Source organism: Mauremys mutica, chromosome 1, assembly GCF_020497125.1.
Source record: "Mauremys mutica isolate MM-2020 ecotype Southern chromosome 1, ASM2049712v1, whole genome shotgun sequence".
Lineage (NCBI taxonomy): Eukaryota > Metazoa > Chordata > Testudines > Geoemydidae > Mauremys > Mauremys mutica.
Window position 1 is genome coordinate 370,614,648 of NC_059072.1, and position 25,845 is coordinate 370,640,492.

The following is a 25,845-nucleotide window of genomic DNA, read 5'->3' on the forward strand; positions in this document are numbered from 1 at the left end:
GCGCGGGAGGGGGGGGGGCTGGGAGGCGAGAGGTGCAGGGGGGCCGGGGCGGGCGCTGCGGGGGAGGGGGCCGGGCCGGGAGGTGCAGGGAGGCGGGCGCTGCGCGGGGGGGCGGGAGGCCCTGCGGGGTGGGGGGCGCTGTGCGGGGGCGGGAGGTGGGAGGTGCAGGGGGGCGGAAGCTGCGGGGGAGGGGGCCGGGAGGTGCCGGGGGGGCGGGCGCTGCGGGGGGGGGCGGGCTGGGAGGTGCGAGCGCTGCGCTGCGGGAGCCGGGGCGGGCGCTTCCTGGGCGGGCGCTGCGGGCTCCTGCCGGACTCGCCATGGCCGGGGCCGCCCGGCTGCTGCTGCTGGCGCTGGCCTGGCTGGTGCCGCTGGCTCGGCTCGGCCCGGCCCGGCCCGGCGCGTGGGGCCCGGCCCCGCTGGGGGAGCAGCTGGCGGCCGCGGGGGCGCAGCTCGGCTGGAGGAACCTGAGCTGCTCCGCCTGCCGCGTCCTCTTCTCCGCCATCGACCTGGGCGTGCAGGTAGCGCCCGCCGGCCCCTCACCGCCGCCTCGGGCCCCTCCCCGGCCCCGCTCCGCTCCGCGGGGAACCGCCGGCTCCTGGGAGCGTCCTTCCCCTCCCCCTCCCCCACCGGACGCCTGGGTTCCTCTCTGCACTGGGAAGGGAGCGAGGTCTGGTGGCTTAGAGCGGCGGGGCTGGGAGCCCGGACTCCTGGGTTCTCTCCGTAGTTTTGGAAGGGGAGTGGGATCTAGTGGTTAGAGCCAGGACTCCTGGGTTCTCTCCCCGGATCTGGGAGGGGAGTGGGGGTTGGAGCAGGGGGCCTGTGAGCCAGGACTCCTGGGTTCTCTCCCTGGCTCTGGCGCTAGCATCTGTGCGGTGTGCAGTGCCCGTCCCAGCTGTGGCACAAGATACTCACAATCATCCACTAGGCTTGGCAGACTGCTCCATTTGGGCCCCGGGATCAGGACCCCCTGGCCGCCTCACTGACCCCCGCCAGCCCCACAGCGCCTGCCGGGAACGGGCTGCTGGATGGGACAGGGCCGGGAGTTGAACCCAGTGCCCCCCCCCCCCAGCTGCCCCCTCAAGCTTCCTGGAGTGGGACGTGTCTCCCCTGGTGCAGAGGCCGGCAGGCTGGTGGAAGAGCAGGGCAGAGTTAAGGGTGTCTGCCTGCCTGGTGCCCCACAGCAGGGTGGTATCTAGGGGCTGCTCTAGGAATCTGGCCGCCCCAAGCAGGGCGGCGCGCTGCCGGTCGGGGGACCTCTTGCAGACGTGCCTGCGGAAGGTCCGCCGGAGCCGCCTGCCGCCCTGCCGGCAAAATGCCGCCCCAAGCGCGCGCTTGGCGCGCTGGGGTCTGGAGCCGGCCCTGGTGGTATCCCAGCGCTCCAGCCCTGGCACGGGGGGGCCGGCACGGCCCTCAGGCCAGGGGTCTTGGGTCCTGCCCCAGCAGCAGAGAAATTCTGGGTCCCAGCTGCCTGGACAGTTGCCCAGAGCCCCTCAAGCCCTGAGCATTTTGACCCCCAGCAGTGCCGCAGTGACCCCCATCCTGCACCCTGCAGTGGCCGGTCCCCCCTGAGCCCTCCCCCCGCTGGTCCAGCCCCAGTGTGGTGTCTGCGGCGTGGGGCAGGACCCTTGGCTCACGCTCCCCGCTCAGCCTCACAGACCCCTGCCCCTGCCTGCATCTGCTGGTGGCTGGCCCAGGTGGTTCCGTGCTGACCTCTGTGGTCCTTGTCAAGGGCAGAGCCTGATCCGCTCCTCCCCCCCCCTGCCGGGCTGCTGACCCGCTCCTGCCCCCCCCCCCGGGCTCCTGCCCCCCCCCCCCCCGGGCCGCTGACCCGCTCCCTCCCACCCCCCCTGGGCGCTGACCTGCTCCTGCCCCCGTCTCTCACCACGGCCCCACGGCTGATGTCTGGGGCACCATGAGCAGAGATGCCAGGGCTGCGGGCGCGTCGGCTGCGGGCGAGTCTGGCGGGGAGCCTGCCACCCCCGTGGGGAAACAGTCCCTGCACTGGGCTGAGAAGCCTCGAGACAACTGAGTCCCCACCCTGCCCCCGGGGCAGTGTGTGGGGGCGGGGATGGGGTGTAGCAGGGTGTCCCATGGGTGGGGGGCTGGATGACAGTGCCTGGCCCAGGCTGCGGGGCGGAGTCCAAGTGCAGAGGGAGCCTAGTGGGGGATAACAGAGGCCTGGCGTGAGGCCCCCCCCCCCGGCCTGGCGCGTGACCCCCCCCCCCCAGCCTGGCGCTGCCCCTGACGCCCTGGCGTGTTGCAGATGCAGCCGAACGAGGCCCGCATCGAGCGCCTGGCGGTGAGCGTGTGCACGGAGCTGCGGCTGGCGCGGCGGGAGATCTGCCAGGACGCCGTCCGGCTCTTTGAGAAGGACGTGGTGTCAGCCTGGGTGCGGTCGGTGCTGCGCCCGGCCGAGATCTGCGGGCTGCTGGTGGGCGCCCGCTGTGGGCACTGGGACATCCTCTCCGACTGGAACGTGACGCTGCCCGGCACGCCCAAGCCCCCGGTCGTGCCGCCCGCGCCCCCCCCGCCCGGCGCCCCCACCGCCCGCCTGCTCTTCCTCACCGACCTGCACTGGGACCAGGCCTACGCGCCGGGCAGCGACCCGGCCTGCAAGGACCCGCTGTGCTGCCGGGGGGGGCGGGCGCAGGGCCCCCCCCACGCGGGCGCCGGCTACTGGGGCGAGTACAGCAAGTGCGACCTGCCGCTGCACACCATCGAGAACCTGCTGCAGCACCTGGCCCGCGGCCCCCCCTTCCAGCTGGCCTACTGGACGGGCGACCTGCCCGCCCACGACGTGTGGCAGCAGAGCCGCGCCGACCAGCTCCGGGCCCTGCGCACCCTCAGCACCCTGCTGCGCAAGCACCTGGCGCCCCTGCCCGTCTACCCGGCCGTGGGCAACCACGAGGCCGCGCCGGTCAACGGCTTCCCCCCGCCCTACGTCCACGGCAACCAGTCCTCGGCCTGGCTCTACGGTGCCATGGCTGAGGCCTGGGAGGGCTGGCTGCCCCCCGAGGCGCTGGAGACCCTCAGGTGGGACTGGGGGCACGGGCTGGGTGAGCCGGGGGTCAGGGGCGATGGATAAGCAGGGAGCTGGCTAGGGGAGAGGAGGCGGGGCGGCTGGCAGCACTGGTCTGGGGGGCTGGCGAGGGAAGGGGCCCAGGCGGGCAGGAGGAGTTGGGGGGCTGGCGCCCAGGCGGGCAGGAGGCGGTGGGGGGGCTGGTGGGCAGGGCCCCGGGGGCTGGCGAGGGAAGGGGGCCAGGCGGGCAGGAGGAGTTGGGGGGCAGGAGGAGTTGGGGGGCTGGCGAGGGAAGGGGCTTAGGTGGGCAGGGCCCCGGGGGCTGGCGGGGGAAGGGGGCCAGGCAGGCAGGAGGCGCTGGGGGGCTGGCGGGCAGGGCCCTGGGGCCTGGCGAGGGAAGGGGCCCAGGCGGGCAGGAGGAGTTGGGGGGCAGCCCCACCGGCCCGGGGTCTCACAGCTGCCCGCTCCACCCCCCTGCAGGGTCGGCGGGTTCTACACCCTGCGGCTCCGGCCCGGCCTGCGGCTCGTCTCCCTCAACATGAACTTCTGCTCCGAGGCCAATTTCTGGCTCCTGATCAACGCCACCGACCCGGCCGGGCAGCTGCAGTGGCTGGTGGGCGTCCTGCAGGCTGCCGAGGGGCAGCAGGAGAAGGTGAGGGGCTGGGCCCAGGGCTGCCCCCTCTGTGCCCCACAGCCGGGGGCAGGTGTTGGGGGGGCCACTGTCCCTCCCCCCGCACCCCCAGCCAGAGTCACTGCCGGGTTCCCCTCCCAGAGGGGCCAAGCGGGGCTGGGGTTGGGCAGGGCACCACCAAGGGGGCGTCACTGTTCCCCAGGGGCGGGGGGTCCCTGTCTGTGCTCCGGGGCGTGGAGGGGGGGTCCCTGTCTGTGCTCCTGGCGGTTGGGGGGGGGTCCCTGTCTGTGCTCCGGGGCGTGGAGGGGGGGTCCCTGTCTGTGCTCCGGGGCGTGGAGGGGGGTCCCTGTTCTGAGGGGGGGTCCCTCTCTGTGCCGTTCCTGCTCACGCCCACTGCCGCCCCAGGTGCACATCATCGGGCACATCCCCCCCGCCCACTGCCTGAGGAGCTGGAGCTGGAACTATTACCGCATCGTTAACAGGTGAGCCCCGCCCGGACGCCTGGGTTCCCGCCCTGCCTCCAGGGCTCAGAACCAACCACCTGACCAGCCCCTCCCAGAGCCCCCGGACCAGCCCTGCACCCCCAGGTTCTGCACCTGGCATGGGCCAGACCTGGGGTCCCGTCTCCTCCTGGGCCGGCCATGCAGCCTCCGCGCCCCCAAGACTGAGCCTCTGGCCCCAGCCGCCTGCATGTCCCCCCCCCCCGAGCTATGCCCAGCCGAGAGACCCCGGGGTGCCGTGTCCCCTGCCCAGAGCCACAGGGACCCCCAGCTGCGCTGCCTCGGCTCCGTCTCTGCCCACAAGCCCCAGGGCGGACGTCACTCGTAACTCTCCCAAACCGACCCCTTCCCGCCGGGGCCTTCGCTCTGCTCCTGGGGGGCGTCTCCGGCCCCTTCCCCCGCCCCCAAGGGGCCTCTCGGCGGGCCGGGCACCTGCAGCTCTGGTGCCAGCCAAGGCCTCTGAAGCGGGTGCTGGGCTCAGGCCTAGGTACTGGGAGGTGCTGGCGGCGCAGGGTCGGGGTGCACAGAGCTCCTGGAGCTGCTTGGCCCCCCCGGCCAGAGCACAGCAGGGCCGGGCCCAGCCCCCCCCACGGTTCCTGCTGGTGGCCCCCCCCCAGGGGCGTGGCGGCGCCGGTTCCTTCCTGTGCCCGGTCCCCCCCCCCATGGGCGTGGCAGCGCCAGTTCCTTCCCGTGCCCGGTCCCCCCCCACGGTTCCTGCTGGTGGCCCCCCCCCCGGGGTGTGGCGGCACCGGTTCCTTCCCGTGCCCGGTCCCCCCCCGACGGGCGCGGCGGACCCCGGGCCCCCCCCCCACGGGGGGGGCGGCGCCGGTTCCTTCGTGTGCCCGGGCCCCCCCCCCCCACGGGCGTGGCGGCACCAGGTCCTTCCCGTGCCCGGTCCCCCCCCCACGGTTCCTGCTGGTGGCCCCCCCCCAGGGGTGTGGCGGCGCCAGTTCCTTCCCGTGCCCGGTCCCCCCCCAGGGGCATGGCGGCACCAGTTCCTTCCCGTGCCCAGTCCCCCCCCATGGGCGCGGCGGCGCCAGTTCCTTCCCGTGCCTGGTCCCCCCCCACGGGTGTGGCGGTGCCGGTTCCTGCCGGTGCCCAGTCCCCCCCCCACGGGCCCGGCGGCGCCGGGTCCTTCCCGTGCCCGGTCCCCCCCCAGGGGTGTGGCGGTGCCGGTTCCTTCCCGTGCCCGGTCCCCCCCCAGGGGCGTGGCGGCGCCGGTTCCTTCCCGTGCCCGGTCCCCCCCCAGGGGTGTGGCGGTGCCGGTTCCTGCCGGTGCCCACCCCCACCCCCACGGGTGTGGCAGCGCCGGTTCCTGCCGGTGCCAGCTGTGGGGCCCTGCGGTGAGGTGCCCGGCCCCCTGACGCCCATCTCCACCCGCGGCAGGTTCGAGGGCACCATCGCGGCGCAGTTCTTCGGGCACACGCACGTGGACGAGTTTGAGATGTTCTACGACGAGGAGACGCTCTCACGCCCCGTCTCCGTGGCCTTCGTGGCCCCCAGCGTCACCACCTACATCAACCTGAACCCCGGTGAGTCCAGCCCCCGGCGCCGCGGCCGGCCCTGGCCAGGGCCCCGCTGTGCCGCAGGGGGTGACGTTCTGCTCCCCCCCCAGGCTACCGCGTCTACCAGCTGGACGGCGACTACCCTGGCAGCTCCCACATGGTCCTGGATCACGAGACCTTCATCCTGAACCTGACGGAGGCCAACGCGCCGGGGGCTGAGCCACGCTGGCAGCGGCTGTACCGGGCCCGCCAGGCCTACGGGCTGCCCAGCGTCTTCCCGGCCGACTGGGACGGGCTCCTGCGGCGCTTCCAGGCCGACGAGCGGCTCTTCCAGCACTTCTGGTTCCTCTTCCACAAGGGCCACCCGCCCCGGGAGCCCTGCCGCGAGGCCTGCAAGGCGGCTCTGCTCTGCGCCCTGCGCTCCGGCCGCTCCGCCGACCCCAGCCTCTGCCGCGCCCTGCGCCCCCGCCTGCCCTTCGCCCACGTCCAGGCCCTGTGGCGCCAGCGGCGGCTGTGCTGAGCCAGGCCGGGGGGGGCTGGGCTGGGCCAGGACTCGGGGGGTGGGGGGCGGAGCCTGGCTGTGGTGGGGGGCTCTGCTGGGCCGGGCCAGGACTCGGGGGGGTGGGGGGCAGAGCCTGGCTGTGGGGGGGGGCTCTGCTGGGCTGGGCCAGGACTTGGGGGGGGGGGGGAGCCGGGGCAAGGGAGGGGGCTGGGGGGGGAAGCCGGGGGGGGCGGGTGTTGCAGAGGCTTGGGGACCTGGACCAGGCGGGGCTGGGGGCTCCGGCCCCTCAATAAAAGGAGAGGAAAACACCTGGTGCTGGTGCTGGTGCTGGGGGAGGGTGCTGAGCCAGGGCTCCTGCTGCCCAAACTTCCTGGTGTTCTTGGCCACGGGGGCCGGCTGCCTGGGCACAGCCTGGCCCCAGGGTGGGTCGTCCCCTGGGCCCCTCTGCAGGATTGGGGCCTGGCCCCCCGAGCCCCCTCCCCTGCAGCCCACCCCACTGAGCCGCCAGATTCAGCCCAGGAATCTCCCCCCCCCCCCATCTCTGCTCCCCGAAGCCGGCTGTGTTGGCGAACTGCCCCCACCCCCGCGGCGCACAGAGCGAGCCGGGCCGGTCGGGCAGGACGCGTTTATTAACGAGTTAGTACAACGCCCACCTCGTGACAGCGGCTCCCGGGGCCGCGCCCATGGGCCCCCCAGCACTAACCAGCGAGTCACAGGCAGGGGGGTGGAGGGAGGGGCTGAGCCAGGACCCCCCTCAGGGCCCAGCCAGAGCCGGGGGGGAGGGCAGGCAGCCCAGGCGCCGTGGGGCCAGCCGGGGCTTCTCCCGCGCTGTGCCGTAGCCTTGGCCCCGGGCAGGGGGGTCTCACGGCGTCTGCCCCCCGAGGCGTTTGGGCTTCAGGCTGCCCAGCAGGCTGCGGACGCCCCTGCGGACGGTGGAGCCCACGCGCCGGGCCATGGAGTCCGCGGGCGGCGCCGGCAGGCAGGAGCTGGGGGCCTGGGGCCGGGCGTCGAGGCACTTCTGATAGCGCAGCTGGGGGGCAACGGGGTTACCAGCTGGGGAGAGTGGGGAACAGCCCCCCCAAAACCCCCCACCCACCCACAGCCCTCCCCCACCACCCAGAGGGAGGGGGATGCCCCCTGCAGGCCGTGGTCCCGGGGTGGGGCAGGGCAGGGCCCAGGTACAGTGCCCCATGAGTCGGGGGACACGGCCCCATGGGATGGGGGGGCTGGGCCTGTGGTTGGGGGCAGGGATGGGGAGCACGACCTCATGGGTCAGAGGCCAGTGACGGGGGGCAGGCCCTGAGGGCAGGACTCTGTGGGTTGGGGGCAGGGCCCTGTTGGTCAGGGCCAGGGGGCAGGATCTAGTGGGTTGGGGGGCAGGGTCGGGGACGCAGAGTGATGGAGGGCAGGGATCGGGGCAAGGCCCCATGGGTCAGAGGCCGGTGACGGGGCAGGACCTCGTGAGTCGGGGGCAGGGTCCTGGGGGCAGGGCCCCAGGGGTTGGGGAGCAGGGTCTGTGGGTCAGGGCCTGTGGGGCAGGGGCAGGGATGGGGAGCATGGCCCCGGGGGTCGGGGGGCAGAGTGATGGAGGGCAGGGATGGAGGCAAGGCCCCATGGGTCAGAAGCTGGTGATGGGGGGCAGGGCCCTGGGGGTTGGGCAGCAGGGTCCCAGGGGCAGGACCCCGTGGGTCAGGGGCAGGGTCCTGTGGGTCAGGGTCCCGGGGGCAGGGCCCCATGGTTTGGGGGCAGAGTCCCGTGGGTCGGGGTCCTGTGGGGCAGGGTCCCGGGGGCAGGCCCCCGTGGGTCGGGGGCAGGCGCTCACCATGCAGGCGGCCTGCAGGGCCTCGCTGAGCCCGGCGGCGTTGGGCTGGCACCAGAGCATGTGGCAGCGGAAGGCGCCCGGGGCGCTGGCGGTGATGAAGGCGAAGGAGCGAACGTCCCGGCCCACGCCCATGAAGGAGAGAAACCGCACCCGGCACTCGCACAGCACGGCCTCCGTCTGCGGGGAGAGAGGGGCTCAGGGCCCGGAGCCCCCCACGGCACCTGTCCTGGGGGGGAGCAGGGAGCCAGAACCCCCCACGGCACCTGTCCTGGGGGGGAGCAGGGAGCCAGAACCCCCCACGGCACCTGTCCTGGGGGGGGAGCAGGGAGCCAGAACCCCCCACGGCACCTGTCCTTGGGGGGGGGGAGCAGGGAGCCAGAACCCCCCCACGGCACGTGTCCTGGGCGGGGAGCAGGGAGCCAGAACCCCCCCACGGCATGGCTCCCAGAACCCCCCCACACACACACACACAGCACATGTCTGGGGGGGAGCAGGGAGCCAGAACCCCACACACGGCATGTGTCTTGGGGGGGGGGGAGCAGGGAGCCAGGACCCTCCACAGCACGGCTCCCAGAACCCTCCCCCCCCCCCTACACAGCACATGTCTGGGGGGGAGCAGGGAGCCAGAACCCCACACACGGCATGTGTCTTGGGGGGGGGGGGAGCAGGGAGCCAGGACCCTCCACAGCACATGTCCTGGAAACCCACCCACGGCACGGCTCCCAGAACCCTCCCCCCCACACACACAGCACATGTCTGGGGGGGAGCAGGGAGCCAGAACCCCCCACGGCCTGGCTCTGAGAACCACCCCCCACCCCGGCACAGCTCCTGCGGGACGGGGCTCAGTGGTTTGAGCATTAGCCTGCTAAACCCAGGGTTGTGAGTTCAATCCTTGAGGGGGCCACTTAGGGATCTGGGGCAAAAATTGGCCCTGCTAGTGAAGGCAGGGGGCTCGACTCGATGACCTTTCGAGGTCCCTTCCAGCTCTAGGAGATTGGCCTAGCTCCAATTACATGTCTATATAGGAAGCCGGGGGTGCAGGGCCTTGTGTCGCCCCCCCCCACTACGTGACACAACTCAACCCCGGAGTGACATCATCACTGGGGTCTTCCCTCCCCCCCAACTCAACCCCCAAGGGGCGGGGGGGTCTCACCTGCGCGTGGGTCACGCTGAGCGTGGCGGGGGCCACGTGGACGTGGCTGGGGGTCCAGTGGTCCCGGCTGGGGGCCGCCAGGGCTGAGTCCAGGGCTGCGTTGATCACGTCCATGCCTGGGAAGGGGCCAAGCAGAGCGGCTGTCAAGCCCTGCCCCGACCCCCGGGAGCCATGGGGTGAGCCGGGGCCCCGCTCCCCCCTGGGCCAGCCCCCAGCCGTGAACCCCTTGTGCACAGGAGCCCCCCGGGCCGTACCCACAGGCCGGGCGACGGGCGCGCTGCCCAGGTAGGACACCTGGAACCTCTGCACCAGCTCGGTCCTGGGAGCCGGGAACTCCACTGTGGAGAGAGACGGGGGTCAGTCTGCGCGGGCAAAGCCGCCCGGCCCCCCCCCAGCCCCCCACTGCCTGGCCCCCCCAGTCCTCCACCCAGCCCGGCCCCCCCAGCCCCCCACTGCCTTGCCCCCCCAGTCCTCCACCCAGCCCGGCCCCCCCTGCCCCCCACTGCCCGGCCCACCCAGTCCTCCACCCAGCCCGGCCACTGCCTGGCCCCCCCAGTCCTCCACCCAGCCTGGCCCCACCCTGCCCCCACTGCCCGGCCCCCCCAGTCCCCCACTGCCTGGCCCCCCCCAGTCCTCCACCCAGGCTGGCCCCACCCTGCCCCCCACTGCCTGGCCCCCCCAGCCCAGCCCCACCCTAACCCCACTTCCCGGCCCACCCAGCCCCCCGCCCAGTCCGGCCCCACCCTGCCCCCCACTGCCCGGCCCCCCCCGTCCTCCACCCAGCCCGGCCCCCCCAGCCCGCCACTGCCTGGCCCCCCCAGTCCTCCACCCAGTCCGGCCCCACCCTGCCCCCCACTGCCCGGCCCACCCAGTCCTCCACCCAGCCTGGCCCCACCCTGCCCCCCACTGCCCGGCCCACCCAGTCCTCCACCCAGCCCGGCCCAACCCTGCCCCCCACTGCCCGGCCCAGCCCCACCCTAACCCCACTTCCCGGCCCACCCAGCCCCCCGCCCAGTCCGGCCCCACCCTGCCCAGGCCCCCGCCCAGCCCGGCCCCACCCTGCCGTGAGGCCCCCTGTGCCCCCCGCTACCTTGGAAGGGAATCTCCACCATCCCGGCCTGCTCCAGCGCCAGGCTGCTCACAAGTGCCCGGCTGCTCTGCCGCTGCTCCAGCATCTAGGGGAGCCGGGGTCACAGAGAGTCCGACTGAAAGCGCCCGTGTCCCCCCCCGGCACCGTGCCTGCCCCCTGGCACCGCCCCTGCCACCATGCCCAGCACCCTCCGGCACCATGCCCAGACCCCTGGCACCGCACCCAGCCGCCCCGGCACCACACACGGCCCCCTGGCACTGTGCCCCCCCCCGGCACCAAGCCTGGCCCCCCCAGGCACCATGCCCGGCACCCCCCGGCACTGCGCCTGCCCCCCCCAGGCACTATTCCCGGCACCCAGGCACCGCACGTGATGAACTGGGACTGTTCTTACTGTGGCCTGAGAATGCTGAGTGGGGGGTGTCGGCCTGGGAGGACGATCGGCACCGGGGGATGGGAGACTGGCCTTGAGGGAGGAGACCTGAGCAGGTAACGTGAGAACCCAGGAAGGGGAGGGTTCAGGGGGACCCGGGGAGCTCGGGGGGTCTCACCTGGGAGCACACGGCCTGCAGGCTGGTGGCGATGGGGGGGAGGTTCGGGGGGGCCCGGGGAGGTCGGGGGGTCTCACCTGGGAGCACACGGCCTGCAGGCAGGTGGCGATGGGGGGGAGGTTCGGGGGAGGTTCGGGGGGACCCGGGGAGGTCGGGGGGTCTCACCTGGGAGCACACGGCCTGCAGGCTGGTGGCGATGGGGGGGAGGTTGGGGGGGACCCGGGGAGGTCGGGGGGTCTCACCTGGGAGCAGACGGCCTGCAGGCTGGTGGCGATGGAGGGGCGGTTGGGGGGCCCCGGGGAGGTCGGGGGGTCTCACCTGGGAGCACACGGCCTGCAGGCTGGTGGCGATGGGGGGGAGGTTCGGGGGATGTTCAGGGGGGCCTGGGGAGGTCGGGGGGTTTCACCTGGGAGCACACGGCCTGCAGGCTGGTGGCGATGGGGGGGTGGTTCGGGGGATGTTCAGGGGGACCCGGGGAGGTCTCGGGGTCTCACAAGGGAGCACACGGCCTGCAGGCTGGTGGCGATGGGGGGGGAGGTTCGGGGGGACCCGGGGAGGTCGGGGGGTCTCACCTGGGAGCACACGACCTGCAGGCTGGTGGCGATGGGGGGCAGGTTCGGGGGAGGTTCGGGGGGGCCCGGGGAGGTCGGGGGTTCTCACCTGGGAGCAGACGGCCTGCAGGCTGGTGGCGATGGGGGGGAGGTTAGGGGGGGGCACCCGGGGAGGTCGGGGGGGTCTCACCTGGGAGCAGACGGCCTGCAGGCTGGTGGCGATGGGGGGGAGGTTGGGGGGGACCCGGGGAGGTCTGGGGGACACACCTGGGAGCACACGGCCTGCAGGCTGGTGGCGATGGGGGGGGAGGTTCGGGGGGGCCCAGGGAGGTGGGGGGGTCTCACCTGGGAGCAGACGGCCTGCAGGCTGGTGGCGATGGGGGGGAGGTTCAGGGGACCCGGGGAGGTGGGGGGGTCTCACCTGGGAGCAGACGGCCTGCAGGCTGGTGGCGATGGGGGGGGAGGTTCGGGGGGGCCCGGGGAGGTCGGGGGGTCTCACCTGGGAGCAGACGGCCTGCAGGCTGGTGGCGATGGCGGGGGAGGTTCAGGGGAGGTTCGGGGGGCCCGGGGAGGTCGGGGGGTCTCACCTGGGAGCACACGGCCTGCAGGCAGGTGGCGATGGGGGGGAGGTTCGGGGGACCCGGGGAGGTCGGGGGGTCTCACCTGGGAGCAGACGGCCTGCAGGCTGGTGGCGATGGGGGGGAGGTTCGGGGGGACCAGGGGGGTCTCACCTGGGAGCACACGGACAGCAGGCTGGTGGCGATGGTGGGGAGGTTCAGGGGAGGTTCGGGGGGACCCGGGGAGGTCGGGGGGTCTCACCTGGGAGCAGACGGCCTGCAGGCTGGTGGCGATGGGGGGGAGGTTCGGGGGGACCCGGGGGGTCTCACCTGGGAGCACACGGCCTGCAGGCTGGTGGCGATGGGGGGGAGGTTCAGGGGAGGTTCGGGGGGACCCGGGGAGGTCGGGGGGTCTCACCTGGGAGCACACGGCCTGCAGGCTGGTGGCGATGGGGGGGAGGTTCGGGGGGACCCGGGGAGGTCGGGGGGTCTCACCTGGGAGCACACGGCCTGCAGGCTGGTGGCGATGCGCTTGGCTGGTGTCTCGCACCGGAAGATGTGGCATTTCAGCATCTGCGTCAGTGGGTCCCGGGCCACGTAGGCAAAGTCCCTGTGGGTGAGACCCCAAATGTCAGAGCCCCCTGCTGAGCCCTCAACCTGAGCAGGGGGGTCACGTTCTGGAGATGATGACCTCTGACCCTGCCTGCCAAACTCAGCCCTGCAGCATCTTCCCACCAACCCATCCGGGGGCGGGGGGGGGGGGTTCCAGGCACACACACCCCCGCCCTGGGCTCGACACCGGCCAGATCCCGTCCAGCCAGGGGCCAGACGAGACAGAGGTGTTGGCTGAGATGTGCAATGAGTCTGGAGCCAGTTTCCCCTCACCAAGGGGGCCCCCCATGGGGATGGCAGCGGAGTGCAGAGCCCAGCATCCCCCAGCGGCGAGGTGCAGAGCCCAGTGTCCCCCAGTAGCGGGGTGCAGAGCCCAGCGTCCCCCGGCGGCGGGGTGCAGAACCCAGCGTCCCCCGGCGGCGGGGTGCAGAGCCCAGCGTCCCCCGGTGGTGGGGTGCAGAACCCAGCATCCCCCAGTAGCGGGGTGCAGCGCCCAGCATCCGCCAGTAGCAGGGTGCAGAACCCAGTGTCCCCTGGCGGCGGGGTGCAGAGCCCAGCGTCCTCTGGCAGCGGGGTGCAGAGCCCAGCGTCCCCCGGTGGTGGGGTGCAGAACCCAGCATCCCCCAGTAGCGGGGTGCAGCGCCCAGCGTCCCCCAGTAGCAGGGTGCAGAACCCAGTGTCCCCTGGCGGCGGGGTGCAGAGCCCAGCGTCCCGTGGCAGCGGGGTGCAGAGCCCAGCGTCCCCCGGTGGTGGGGTGCCGCGCCCAACGTCCCCCGGCGGCGAGGTGCAGAGCCCAGCGTCCCCCGGCGGCGGAGTGCAGAGTCCAGCGTCCTGTGGCAGCGGGGTGCAGAGCCCAGCGTCCCCCGGCAGCGGAGTGCAGAGCCCAGCGTCCCGTGGCAGCGGGGTGCAGAGCCCAGCGTCCCCCGGTGGTGGGGTGCAGAGCCCAGCGTCCCCTGGCGGCGAGGTGCAGAACCCAGCGTCCCCCGGCAGCGGGGTGCAGAGCCCAGCGTCCCGTGGCAGCGGGGTGCAGAGCCCAGCGTCCCCCGGTGGTGGGGTGCAGAGCCCAGCGTCCCCCGGCAGCAGGGTGCAGAGCCCAGCGTCCCGTGGCAGCGGGGTGCAGAGCCCAGCGTCCCCCGGCAGCGGGGTGCAGAGCCCAGCGTCCCCTGGCAGCGGGGTGCAGAGCCCAGCGTCCCCCGGCAGCGGGGTGCAGAGCCCAGCGTCCCCTGGCGGTGGGGTTGACGTAGTGGGGATTTTCCCTTGTTATGCTGTATGTGAGTGTGACGCTCTGTACCTCGGGGGAACCCCCTGCAGCCCCATGTTCATCCCTGTAAAATGACTGTGTGGTATCCAATGCAAAGTTTGTCATGTCGGGTGTCTTCGGAAGGCTCATGATGCACCGAGCATTGTTGTTATAGTGATGTTAGAGGTTGTAATTTCATGTACATAGTTATGAGACTGAAAATGTGTCCTCATGGCTTAAAACAAGCCCAGGCAAACACTCTCCAGGAGCAGAGGGGCAGTTCACACCTCATCAGGGCATCTATGCGACAAACCCAGCCCAGCCTCACAGGAACAAAGGACACTGGCCTAGGCAGCAACAAAGGGTCTGTTGGACTCTCGAGTGAGTCACCCCCCTTCCCTTGGTCAGTTCTGTTGTCCTTCCCTTACCACCTCCATCTACACCACCACCCAGCGACTGAAGCGCTGATCCAAGGGGAGAGCCTGGCTGAAGGGCAACCAGCCAGTCTGCGGTGAGACGCACTGAAGTTTGTGAAAGTGTTAAGAGCAGCTTAGAATGCGTTTTGCTTTTATATCATTTCACCAAATCCGACTTGCTGTGCTTTGACTTATAATCACTTAAAATCTATCTTTGTAGTTAATAAATGTGTTTGTTTGTTTCACCTGGAGCAGTGTGCTTGGTTGAAGTGTGTCAGAGACTCCCCTTGGGATAACAAGCCTGGTGCATATCAATTTCTTTGTTCAATTGACGAGCTCATATAAGCTTGCAGCATTCAGCGGGCATAACTGGACACTGCAAAATGTATGTTCCTAGGGTTGTGTCTGGGGCCAGAGATATGATATTGGCTAGTGTCATACAGTTGCACAATCCAAGGAGTGTATTACATGCCTGAGGCTGTGTGAACAGCCCAGGAGTGGGGTTCTCACAGTGGAGCAGGGTCAGGCTGGCTCCCAGAGTCAAGGATTGGAGTGACCTAGTGTGACACAGCAGGAATTTTCCCTGTTACGACATTTATGAGCCTATGGGAGTCTTACTGTTTTTCATTAATACTGTATGTGCCTCAGTTTCACAGAATATCAGGGTTGGGAGGTATCTAGTCCAACCCCCTGCTCAAAACAGGGCCAATCCCCAGATAGATTTTTGCCCCAGATCCCTAAGTGGCCCCCTCAAGGATTGAACTCACAACCCTGGGTTTAGCAAGTCAATGTTCAAACCACTGAGCTATCCCTCCCCAACATGACTCCAGACTCCATCTTGCTGCTGTGATTTTCCACAGTAAGAATGGACGGGGCGTCCTTCCACGGGCAGAGGATATAAAAGGCCCTGGAAACCCCTCCATCTTGTCTTCAATCCTGCTTCTGACCTCTGGAGGGACTTGCCCTTAACGAAGGACTGACTGACCCATCCCAGCGGGGGATTTTCCAGAGACTTGATTTAAACCTGCAGTTTACTTCATCACTGCTACAAGCCTGAAAGAACTTGACCATCACTGTGTGTAATTGATTCCATTTAACCAATTCTAGCTCTCATCTCTACCTTTTTCCCTTTATGAATAAACCTTTAGATGTTAGATTCTAGAGGATTGGCAACAGCGTGATTTGTGGGTAAGATCTGATGTGTATATTGACCTGGGTCTGGGGCTTGGTCCTTTGGGATCAGGAGAACCCTTTTTCTTTTACTGGGGTGTTGGTTTTCATAACCATCCATCCCCAGGACGGGTGGGACTGGTGGTGATACTGGGAGACTGGAGTGTCTGAGGGAATTGCTTGTGTGACTTGTGGTTAGCCAGTGGGGTGAGACCGAAGTCCTCTCTCTCAGAGCACGGCAGTCACAGCCCCAGGCGGGGGGTCCTTTGGTTTGCCTTGGTGTGCAAAGGACCCCCCGCCTGGGGCTGTGACTGCCGTGCTCTGAGCAATTTGTCCTGCATTGGCCCTCTCAGAAGGGTCCCACCAAAGCCAGCGTCATTGCGCACGGGGGGTGACAGGGGCCAGGGCACACGGGGACGGCACCGTACAGCTCTGTGTCCCGGAGAGTTAGGGGGGCTGGGCAAGGCGGCCCCCAAGCTGGACCCTGCCCTGCCTGCAGCCCCAGGGCCCTGCAGCGCTCCCCTGTGGTGGTCCCTGCGCCGCGCCCTGCGGGGCTCATCCAGCTCTCCAGAGCCCCCTACCTGCCATCGTCCCGGCCGACGCCCCACACGCGGATGCTGGCCACGGGCTGGGCGTGCAGCAGCGTCCGCTCCACCGGCTCCACCAGCCGCAGCGTCTCGCGGTCCAGGAGCAGCAGCATGGCCCGGCCCTGGGGGGAGAGCGGGGTCAGGGTGGGGGAGGGGCTCAGAGCGGGGGGCAGCATAGGGTCAGAGGTCAGGCCTGGGGCAGGGCAGCAGTGGGGGGATGGGAGGTCTGGCTGGGGATTAGCCCCGTGGGGACCCCTTTCCCTGCAGCTCACAGCCCAGCCCAGCCCGCGGCCCCAGGGACCGGCCCAGCCCCGCTTCTCCCCCCTCCCCCCGGCTGCCCCGCTCACCTGGTCCCAGCCCCCCAGCGGGGGGGCCCCGCGGCCGGCCAGCTGGCGGATGCAGGAGTTCACGGCCGCGCTGCTCTTGCCTGGGGCCAGCTCCTCCTCGCTCATCTCCACCCAGCCCAGCGACCGCACCGGGAAGCTCTGGGGAGGGGACACGCCATGGGGCTGCTGCCAGCCACCCCCGCCGACCCCCCCAGGCACAGCCCCCTGGCACAGCCCCCCCCCGGCTGGCACAATCCCCCCACCAGGCACAGCCCCACCACCACCACCCTGCCAGCCCCACCTCTTGCCAGAGCCCCACCACCCCTGGCAGAGTCACCACCGCCAGCCACTGGAGGGCCCAGAGGTCTGACCCGGGTGGGGGGGGACGGGACGGGCTGGCTGGGCCCAGGGGTTTGACTGGGGGTGAATGATACCAGGCTAAATGGGCGCACTTGCTGGCAGCTCTTCCCGGCGCCGTGACGACAGTCACGCAGCAGCCCCTGCTGTCCCGGCGCCGTGACGACAGTAACCCAGCATCCCTGTTGCCCTGGGTGTCATGACGACAGTAACCCAGTGTAACGAAGTGGGACTGTTCTTAATGTTTCTTCTGAATACTGTGTGGGTGCCTCAGTTTCCCCTATGCATTTCTTAAGTCTCCAGTGCCCATAAATGGCCGACACTCTGGCTCCTGGCAACTAATGGCCGGGGCCCTTCCCCCCTGCCAGGGGATGGCTGAAGGAGAACAAAGAGATCAGGTGACCTCCTGGCCTGGGAAAGAGACAAAGGCCAGAGAGGAGGGGCTGGGGGGGGGTTCAGTCTGGAGCTGGCTGGGGACGAGGAGTGAGGGCAGACGGGGGGGTCTGGCTCGCTGGGCCCCAGAATGGACCCGGCCGAGGGGTCCAGTTCGCGGTACCTACAAGCTCTGTGTTAGACCCTGTTCCTGTCGTCTAATAAACCTCTGTGTGACTGGCTGGCTGAGAGTCACGTCTGACTGCGCAGTGGGGGGGCAGGACCCAGTGGCCCCCCAGGACCCCGCCGGGGCGGACTCGCTGTGGGAAGCGCACGGAGGGGCAGAGGAGGTTGAATGCTCCAAGGAGAGACCCAGGCGGTGAAGCCGTGGGAGCTTCTTGCCCTGCAGACAGGCTGCTCCGAGGGAGAGGAGGCTCCCCAGAGTCCTGCCTGGCTTGGTGGGGAGCAGCTCCAGAGCAGCGCCCGGGGACTCCGTGACACCTGGCAGCCCTGCTGCCCCGGCACCATGACGACAGTAACCCGGCAGCCGTACCTTGGAGCCCAGGGGCGAGCCCAGCTGCAGCGTCTGTTCCTTGGCTTTCGGCGCACTGAGGAAGAGCAAGAGAGGCTGGTGACGTCCTGGGTACTGTCTGGCCCCCTGCACCCTATGGGAAGGGCCCCTGGGCTGATCCCTGTCACCCCCAGCCCGTGGGTCCTGCCCCACTGTCACAGGGCAAAGCCTCGTCCTGACTCCCAGCCCCACTGCCTCGGTGCACAGCCTGGCCCCAGCAGCCCTGCCCTACTCACCTGAGGCTCAGCAGTGCCAGGTGCAGGGTGGGCTGCTCCAAGTCCTGCTGCCCCAGCTCCGGGGTCCCCTCCTCCGACGGGACGTCCTGGGCGAGGGACAGAGAGTCACAGCATGTCGGGCTGGTGTGACGGTATTGACACAAACTGGGACCGTAGAGATCAGGGCTGCAACCAAGGTCCTGTAGTGGCACCAAATCTTGTACAAAGGGGGTGAGATGAGGTGTCTAAGACCCGGTTCTGGGTGGCTGGTTACGATTACGCTGTCTGGGTGCGTGTATCATTTTTCTGTTTAAAGTTATGAGTATTGGCTCTGTTCTGTCTGTAGTTCAAACTTGTGCTGTGCTTCTGGGAGACACCCCAGACAAGCTGGTGTCAGCTCAGCCTAGCCGGCTTGAGGGCCCATTAAGGACATCAGGTATTGTGAGGTAGGGAGTGGGGGGTGTTGGCCTGGGGATGTTGGGTGGGAGTTTCACTACTTTACTGTCTGCATTAATACCGATGGTGATGGGATATCAGCGGTGACTTCACTTGAGGGACGATACCTGGGCCTAGGATGGGGGCTGGGGCCAGGTGACACCTTCTGCCTGGGAAACTGGACAAAGGCTGGAGAAGGAGCCGGGGGCAGGGTGGGGGGTGGCTGGGGCAGACAGCTGGGGCGGTTTTAGTTCGGAGCTCGCTGGGGAGATGGGGGAAGGCCTAGAACCGGGGTCTGGGCTCCCTGGGGCCCCCCAGAGGGACCTGGCTGAGGGGTCCTGGTTGTACCACAAGCCCTGCTTGGGACTGTTCCTGTCGGCTAATAACCCTTCTGTGTTCCTGGCTGGCTGAGAGTCCCGGTGAATCGAGGAATGGGGGGTGCAGGGCCCCGTGTGACGTTACTGATATAAATTGGGACCATATAGAACATGGGTTGCAACCAAGGTCCTGTAGTGGCACCAAATCTTAAGTAAAGGGGGTCATATAAGGTGTCTAAGACCAGGTTCTGGGTTGCTGGTTATGATTATGCTGTCTGTATGTCTGTGTATCATTTTGTAGTTGAAGTTATAAGTATTGGCTCTGTACTGTCTGTATTTTGTATTATGCTCTGCTTCGGGGAAATATCCCAGACAAGCTGGTGTTAGCCCTGCCTAGCTGGCTTGATGGCCCATTAAGGACCATCAGCTACACAACTGACCCATGGAGAGAAGGCAGACACGCCTTGTAACTCAGCAAAGTATGCAGAGTCTTGTCCATGTGACTGCAGACTCCATTTTGCTGTAATTTTCCACAGTGAGGACAAAGAGATTCTTACACCTGGAAAAGTCTATATAAGGCTGATGCATCATCTCCATCTTGTCTTCAATCCTGCTTCTGACCTCTGGAGGGACTTTGCACAAGGGACTGAATGACCCATCCCAGCGGGGGATGTTGCAGAGACTTAATTTGAACCTGCAGTTTACTCCAGCACTGCTGCAAGCCTGAACTAAGAACTTTGCCATTACCGTATGTAATTGATTCTGTTTAACCAATTCTACCTCTCATCTCTACCTTTTTCCCTTTGTAAATAAACCTTTAGATTTTAGATTCTAGAGGATTGGCAACAGCGTGATTTGTGGGTAAGATCTGATGTGTATATTGACCTGGGTCTGGGGCTTGGTCCTTTGGGATCGAGGGAACCTTTTTCTTTTATTGGGGTGTTGGTTTTCATAGCCATTCATCCCCAGGACGAGTGCACTGGTGGTGATACTGGGAAACTGGAGTGTCTAAGGAAATTGCTTGTGTGACTCGTGGTTAGCCAGTGGGGTGAGACCAAAGTCCTTTTTGTCTGGCTGGTTTGGTTTGTCTTAGAGGTGAGCAATTGGTCCTGATTTGGCACTCTCAGTTGGGTCTCGCCAGAACCGCACCATCACAGTGGCGTAGTCGGCAGGATCCACAGAACCAGGTCAATTAAGCTTTGGGTCAGAACCCCACGCTATCCAAATTTTAACTTTGGGATTGAGAGTTTGGTTGGTTAAAGGTCAGTGACCATGAGACAGAAAGCATCAGGAAAAGCAAGGAAACTGCAAGCCTTGAGAGACAGCCTGCAGTTTGATTATGAGCAAGAACTGGCAGAAATTCGAATGGAGAAAGAGGCTGATGAGAGAAAGAAAGAAGTTGCTAAGAGAGAAGAAAAAGCTCGTAAGAGGCGTCTGGAGCTGCTGGCTGCTGAGGAGAAAACTCGACAGATGCAACAGGAGACGGCTAGACTCCAACTCCAAGTCAAAAAAGCAAGGGAAGAACAGCAGAAATTATGTCCTCTTGAAAGTCCAGTTTGTAACAATGTTGGTATGTTGTATAACTCTGAGCAGTTGTCTGGGGGTAACCAAATGTACCCCAACAATGCCACCTTTTATGTCAATGCTGTTACTGTGGGTTCAGTAGAGGGTGGCCCCATAAATTGTGCCAGTGCTATGTATGGGAGTGGTAATGAAAAATTCATAGAGAGTGTAAAAGTCAATGGTAAAAGCTGTTCAGGGCAAACTATGGCTTCTAACATCACTCTTGTTAAAGCAGATCTGGTCAAAGAGGAAGATTATTTACCAAATCAGGGTGTGAATGTTGTGATCCTCTGTGAGTTTACTGTCCGTGTGCCTTTAGCCAGAATCCACCTTGAGTGGAATGGGGCTCAGCACGAAGTGATAGCTGGCGTCAGGAAGTTATTGCCTAAAGATTTTTTAATTGGGGAAAATGTTAAAGCTTTGTTCAGTCCAGGTAGCCAATCACAGGAGAGGAATGATCTTAAACCTGTGTCTATTGTGAGCAATGATTTGCCTGAGGTGGGTTGCTCCAAAGGTTTGTCTGTGCCAAGAAGCTGTGTGTCTGTGAGTGGAGTTTCTGAATGTCTGTCTGATGTCTCAGAAGTTAATCTGGAGTTAGATCAAGAGCAGAAAGATCTCATTGGTGAGGAAAATGTTTCTCAGGAGCAGATTAAAGTAGATGGTCAGGTTAAAGCCCTAACTGAGGAAGGAGAGGGTAAATTTGTAATGGGTAACTGTGATTTGCTGGAAGTAGCTCAGTGTAGTGAAAAAAGCAGCAGCTTATCCATTGGGAGTGGCAATGTGCCTGGTAGGGAAAGTTTGGAGGAGCCTAGGCAGCCTTGTGAGATGATGGCTTTGTCTAATCAGCAGTTTGGGAAGGGAGGGATAGTGGAAGATGAGTGTCCCTATCCCTTACCTGTGTCCTGGGTGGAGAAATGTGACAGTGAAGGGAATGTGCCTGTGTCTGTCAGGGGTATTGACTTGCCTATGAAGGAAGCTACCTCGGTCTCCAAGCAGTTGTCTGTGAACAGCCATGTGTGCTGGGACAAGGGAAATGAGATCCCAAGCTGTGTGTCTGGTGAAGGAGAATGTGTCTCCACCTCTTCTGTGTCTGTGGAGCAGACAGAAGGTGCCTTTGAGCCTGTGATGGTTGAGAATAGTGCAGTTGTCTCAGAGTTAGTTCTGAATTCAACTCAAGCCCAGGAAGAAAATGGTCCTAAGTTTGTGTCTGCTGGGGAGAATGGCACTGTGACTAGGTTGCATCCAGTTAGTGTCTTAGCAAGATCCCAAAGACCAGACGATTCTGGTGCTTGTAGGTTGCCAGTTGCTAACATGTGATTGGAAAAGGGTGTAGCAACTCTGTCTGATCAGGGTGATACCCTAGCCAGGGCACAAGGAGAGCATGAAGGTGATTTAATTGTGTTACCTACTGACAGTTTGACAACTTGTAGCAAGAAGGAAAAGATTCCTGGACTTGTTCATGGGCAAGGGAAGAAGACTGCTTATAACCTGTTATTGAGAAAGTCTATAGGTTTGCCTGAAAGGGGATTGTGTAGGAATCTGCCTGATGGGCCAGAGGTGATTCTCAATATAAGCAGGACCCAGAAAAAGTCTCTGGGGGCTCAGGGAAGTGTTCCTTTAGAGCAAGCCCTAGGTGAAGCGGGGAAGGGCAGAATTTCTGAGAGGGGTGAATTGCTGCTTAGAAAAGCTCTTGGGGAAAGGAATCCTCATGGTAGCCTGTGCAAGCAGTTTACTGCAACTGAAGGGTGTAAAAGTGATTTAATCAAGAAAGTTTCAGTTCCTAACAGCCAGAAGTTTTCGGTTGTGAATGGATCCACTGACTTTCCTTTTGAGAGATCCAGTGTGGGCAGCTTTGAAAAGGTCTCAGGTGGAGTAGAAGCTGTTAACAAAGTTGAGCAGCCATATAACCCCGTGGCTGTGTGTGGCCAGCTTGTTGGGGAGACAATGGTGTTGGGACAGGAATGTCTCCAGGCTGATTCTGGAAGTGAGCAGTCTGTGCTTCAGGGTCTGAGGACAGATTCAGTTACTGCTGTTTCAAAGCAGAACAGTTTTATGGCTGAATGCTTGAGGAGGCAGGGGGGAGCAAGCCAGCTCTCACCCTCAGACCCTTTGAATTGGTGTGGTATCTCTGTAAGACAAAGTCCAGCCTTGGAATCCATAGCAGCTAAGAAGTTAAAAGCTGGTGTCTGTGTTGATGCGACTTACTTGGCTGGCAGGGAGAAGAAAGACTTGCTAATAGCTGTTAGCACAGAGGGCCCACCCCATCAGCCAGTGAATTCTGTTAAGCAAGAGAAATCAGAGTTTAATCCTGCAGGACAAGAAGGAGAGAGAAGACTGAATTTTGCAAAGGGAAGCCACAGGTTAACCCTAAAAGGCCCAAACTCCAATGGTATTGAGCCACGGGTGTGGCATGACAAACATAATTGTAAATGGACACTTGCAATGAATTTGTTGTTATTGCTAATGCTAAATTTTGTAACTAATGTGTTGCTATTGCCAAGAACTGTAACAATGTACAATATGCCTAATCTTTTGGAAAATCCCTTGAACATGTTGAAAGGAATACATGAAAACACACTTTATGTTAAAGGGCCTTGCTATACTGATGTTTCACAGTTAATGCCTGTAAACAGTGTTGGAACTTTTCACAGGGGAAAATACATTCCAGACCTGATGTGCTGTATGAAAGGGGAAACTGAGGCGCACTACCATATTGCTTTCATGGCTAAATGCCAAGATTCCTGTACTATGAACAACATCAATATCTACATTGGTTTAATGTTAATTGGGTTCAAAACATTGGCCAAAGCTGGTATGGATAAAGTAGCTGTTTTCTTTAGCTCTTGGCAAGATCACATGAAACATACAGGAACCATGCTGCAAATGCTAACCAAGTTATACCTTGAGTTTGTAAAGAGATTCATTCATGTTATTGAACATGACTTTGATAAACCATTTCGGTTATACACTGGTACGGCCTCTAGCCCAACACTAGCTGTAGTGAGACAGACCCAAGGAAAGGGGGCTCTTGGGATGCAGTCAGCGATGTTTGTGTCATCCCTTCCTGCATCAATTTTGTGTTGGGGGTGTGACGTTATTGATATAAACTGGGACCATATAGAACATGGGTTGCAACCAAGGTCCTGTAGTGGCACCAAATCTTAGGTAAAGGGGGTCATCTAAGGTGTCTAAGACCAGGTTATGGGTTGCTGGTTATAATTATGCTGTCTGTATGTATGTGTATCATTTTTAGTTGAAGTTATGAATGTTGGCTCTATGCTGTCTGTATTTCAAGTTGGTGCTGTCCTTCTGGGGGAAGCATCCCAGACAAGCTGGTGTTAGCTCTGCCTAGCCTGCTTGATGGCCCATTAAGGACCATCAGCTACACAATTGACCCATGGAGAGAAGGCAGATACGCCTTGTGACTCAGCAAGGTATGCAGGGACTGGCCCATGTGACTCCAGACTCCATTTTGCTGTAATTTTCCACAGTAAGAACAGAGAGGTTCTTACACCTGGAAAAGCCTATATAAGGCTGATGCATCATCTCCATCTTGTCTTCAATCCTGCTTCTTACCTCTGGAGGGACTTTGCTACAAACTGAAGCTCTGCACAAAGGACTGACCGACCCATCCCAGCGGGGGATGTACTCCAGAGACTCAATTTGAACCTGCAGTTTACTCCATCAGTGCTACAAGCCTGAACTAAGAACTTTGCCATCACTGTATGTAATTGATTCCACTTAACCAATTCTACCTCTCATCTCTATCTTTTTCCCTTTATGAATAAACCTTTAGATTTTAGATTCTAGAGGATTGGCAACAGCGTGATTTGTGGGTAAGATCTGATGTGTATATTGACCTGGGTCTGGGGCTTGGTCCTTTGGGATCGAGAGAACCTTTTTCTTTTACTGGGGTGTTGGTTTTCATAACCATTTATCCCCAGGACGAGTGGGACTGATGGTGATACTGGGAAACTGGAGTGTCTAAGGGAATTACTTGTGTGACTTGCGGTTAGCCAGTGGCAGGGCCGGCTCTACTGTTTTTGCCGCCCCAAGCAGCGCACCAAATTGCCGCCGCGGACAGCGGGAGCAGTCCGTGTGCTGTTAGGGCGGCACGCGCGTTTCCGTGGTGGCAGCAATTCGGTGGCAGCGTCTGTCTTCAGCCGGAAGACAGAAGCTGTGCCACTGCGGACAGCTGAACATAGAAGCTGCCGCTGAATTGCCACCGTCGCGGAAATGCGCCTGCCGCCCTAACGGCACATGGACTGCCCCCGCCGTCCGCAGTGGCAATTCGGCGCGCTGCTTGGGGGCTGGCGCCCCTTGCAGACTGGCGCCCCAAGCACCTGCTTGGAATGCCGGTGCCTGGAGCCGGCCCTGGGCAGTGGGGTGAGACCGAAGTCCTCTTGGTCTGGCTGGTTTGGTTTGCCTTAGGGGTGGAAAAACCTCAGCCTTGGGCTGTGACTGCCCTGTTTGAGCAATTGGTCCTGAACTGGCACTCTCAGTTGGGTCCCGCCAGAACCACATCGTTACAATGCCACAAGGGGCCACACAGTGCTTCTCTTAACTCACCCAACACAGTTGTTAATCTATCCAGCTATATTCTTAGCCCGGCAGAAGAGTCTGTCCACCCCACAAACACGATACGGTTCTGCCGTGACCTAGAATCCTACTTGCGACACCTCGGACTCAAGGAATATTTCCAGCGCAGCACTGAACAGCAGACGAACCCCCAGAAACCTCCCTACCAACACTTCCGAAAGAAGGATTCTGCGTGGACGACTCCTGACGGTCGCAACAACAGACTGGACTTCTACAGAGAGCGCTTCCGCCGACGTGCGCGGGCTGAAATTGTGGAAAAGCAGCATCACTTGCCCCAGAACCTCAGCCGTGCAGAACACACCGCCATCCACAGCCTCAGGAAGTACTCTGACATCGTAATCAAAGGGGCTGACAAAGGGGGTGCTGCCGTCATCATGAACAGGTCGGAGTATGAACAGGAGGCCGCTAGGCAGCTCTCCAACACCCCATTCTACAGGCCATTATCCTCCGATCCCACTGAGAGGTACCAAAAGAAACTGCACCATCTGCTCAGGAAGCTCCTTGCTATAGCGCAGGAACAAATCTACACGGACACACCCCTACAGCCCCAACCAGGGGTATTCTATCTGCTATCCAAAATCCATAAACCTGGAAACCCTGGACGCCCCATCATCTCAGGCATTGGCACCCTAACGGCAGGATTGTCTGGCTATGTGGACTCTCTCCTCAGGCCCTACGCTACCAGCACTCCCAGCTATCTTCGAGACACCACTGACTTCCTGAGGAAACTACAATCCATCGGTGATCCTCCAGAAAACACCATCCTGGCCACTATGGCTGTGGAAGCCCTCTACACCAGTATTCCACACAGAGATGGACTACAAGCCATCAGGAACAGTATCCCCGATAATGTCACGGCTAACCTGGCGGCTGAACTTTGTGACTTTGTTCTCACCCACAAAACTATTTCACATTTGGGGACAATTTATACCGTCAAGTCAGCGGCGCTGCTATGGGTACCCGCATGGCCCCACAGTATGCCAACATTTCTATGGCTGACTTAGAACAATGCCGCCTCAGCTCTCGTCCCCAACGCCCCTACTCTACTTGCGCTACATTGATGACATCTTCATCATCTGGACCCATGGAAAAGAAGCCCTTGAGGAATTCCACCAGGATTTCAACGATTTCCATCCCACCATCAACCTCAGCCTGGAGCAGTCCACACAAGAGATCCACTTCCTGGA

The 25,845-nt window shown here is 63.7% G+C and overlaps 2 protein-coding genes across 3 annotated transcripts in view; one reads left to right on the forward strand and one right to left on the reverse strand.

Annotated features, from left to right (window-relative positions):
- The first annotated feature begins 288 nt into the window (after positions 1–288).
- Positions 289–6,215, forward strand: LOC123374792 (sphingomyelin phosphodiesterase-like). Its single transcript, XM_045025085.1, has 6 exons — positions 289–518; positions 2,264–3,033; positions 3,500–3,671; positions 4,056–4,132; positions 5,537–5,682; positions 5,766–6,215. The coding sequence occupies exons 1-6, from the start codon at positions 318–320 to the stop codon at positions 6,173–6,175; spliced, it is 1,776 nt and encodes a 591-aa protein (XP_044881020.1). The 5' UTR covers positions 289–317; the 3' UTR covers positions 6,176–6,215.
- Positions 6,216–6,874: 659 nt separating this feature from the next.
- LOC123374800 (amyloid-beta A4 precursor protein-binding family B member 1-like) overlaps positions 6,875–25,845 on the reverse strand; it is a 44,977-nt gene continuing 26,006 nt past the window's right edge. The window contains exons 6-15 of one of the 2 annotated variants that reach the window (XM_045025107.1): positions 17,766–17,851; positions 17,512–17,566; positions 16,251–16,388; positions 15,898–16,025; positions 12,374–12,488; positions 10,223–10,307; positions 9,387–9,470; positions 9,133–9,248; positions 7,980–8,156; positions 6,875–7,187 (exon numbers count right to left, since the gene is read on the reverse strand). In XM_045025107.1, coding sequence (XP_044881042.1) covers positions 7,020–7,187; positions 7,980–8,156; positions 9,133–9,248; positions 9,387–9,470; positions 10,223–10,307; positions 12,374–12,488; positions 15,898–16,025; positions 16,251–16,388; positions 17,512–17,566; positions 17,766–17,851 — 1,152 coding nt within the window. In that variant the 3' untranslated portion in view covers positions 6,875–7,019. The other variant, XM_045025097.1, reaches the window with a different exon arrangement.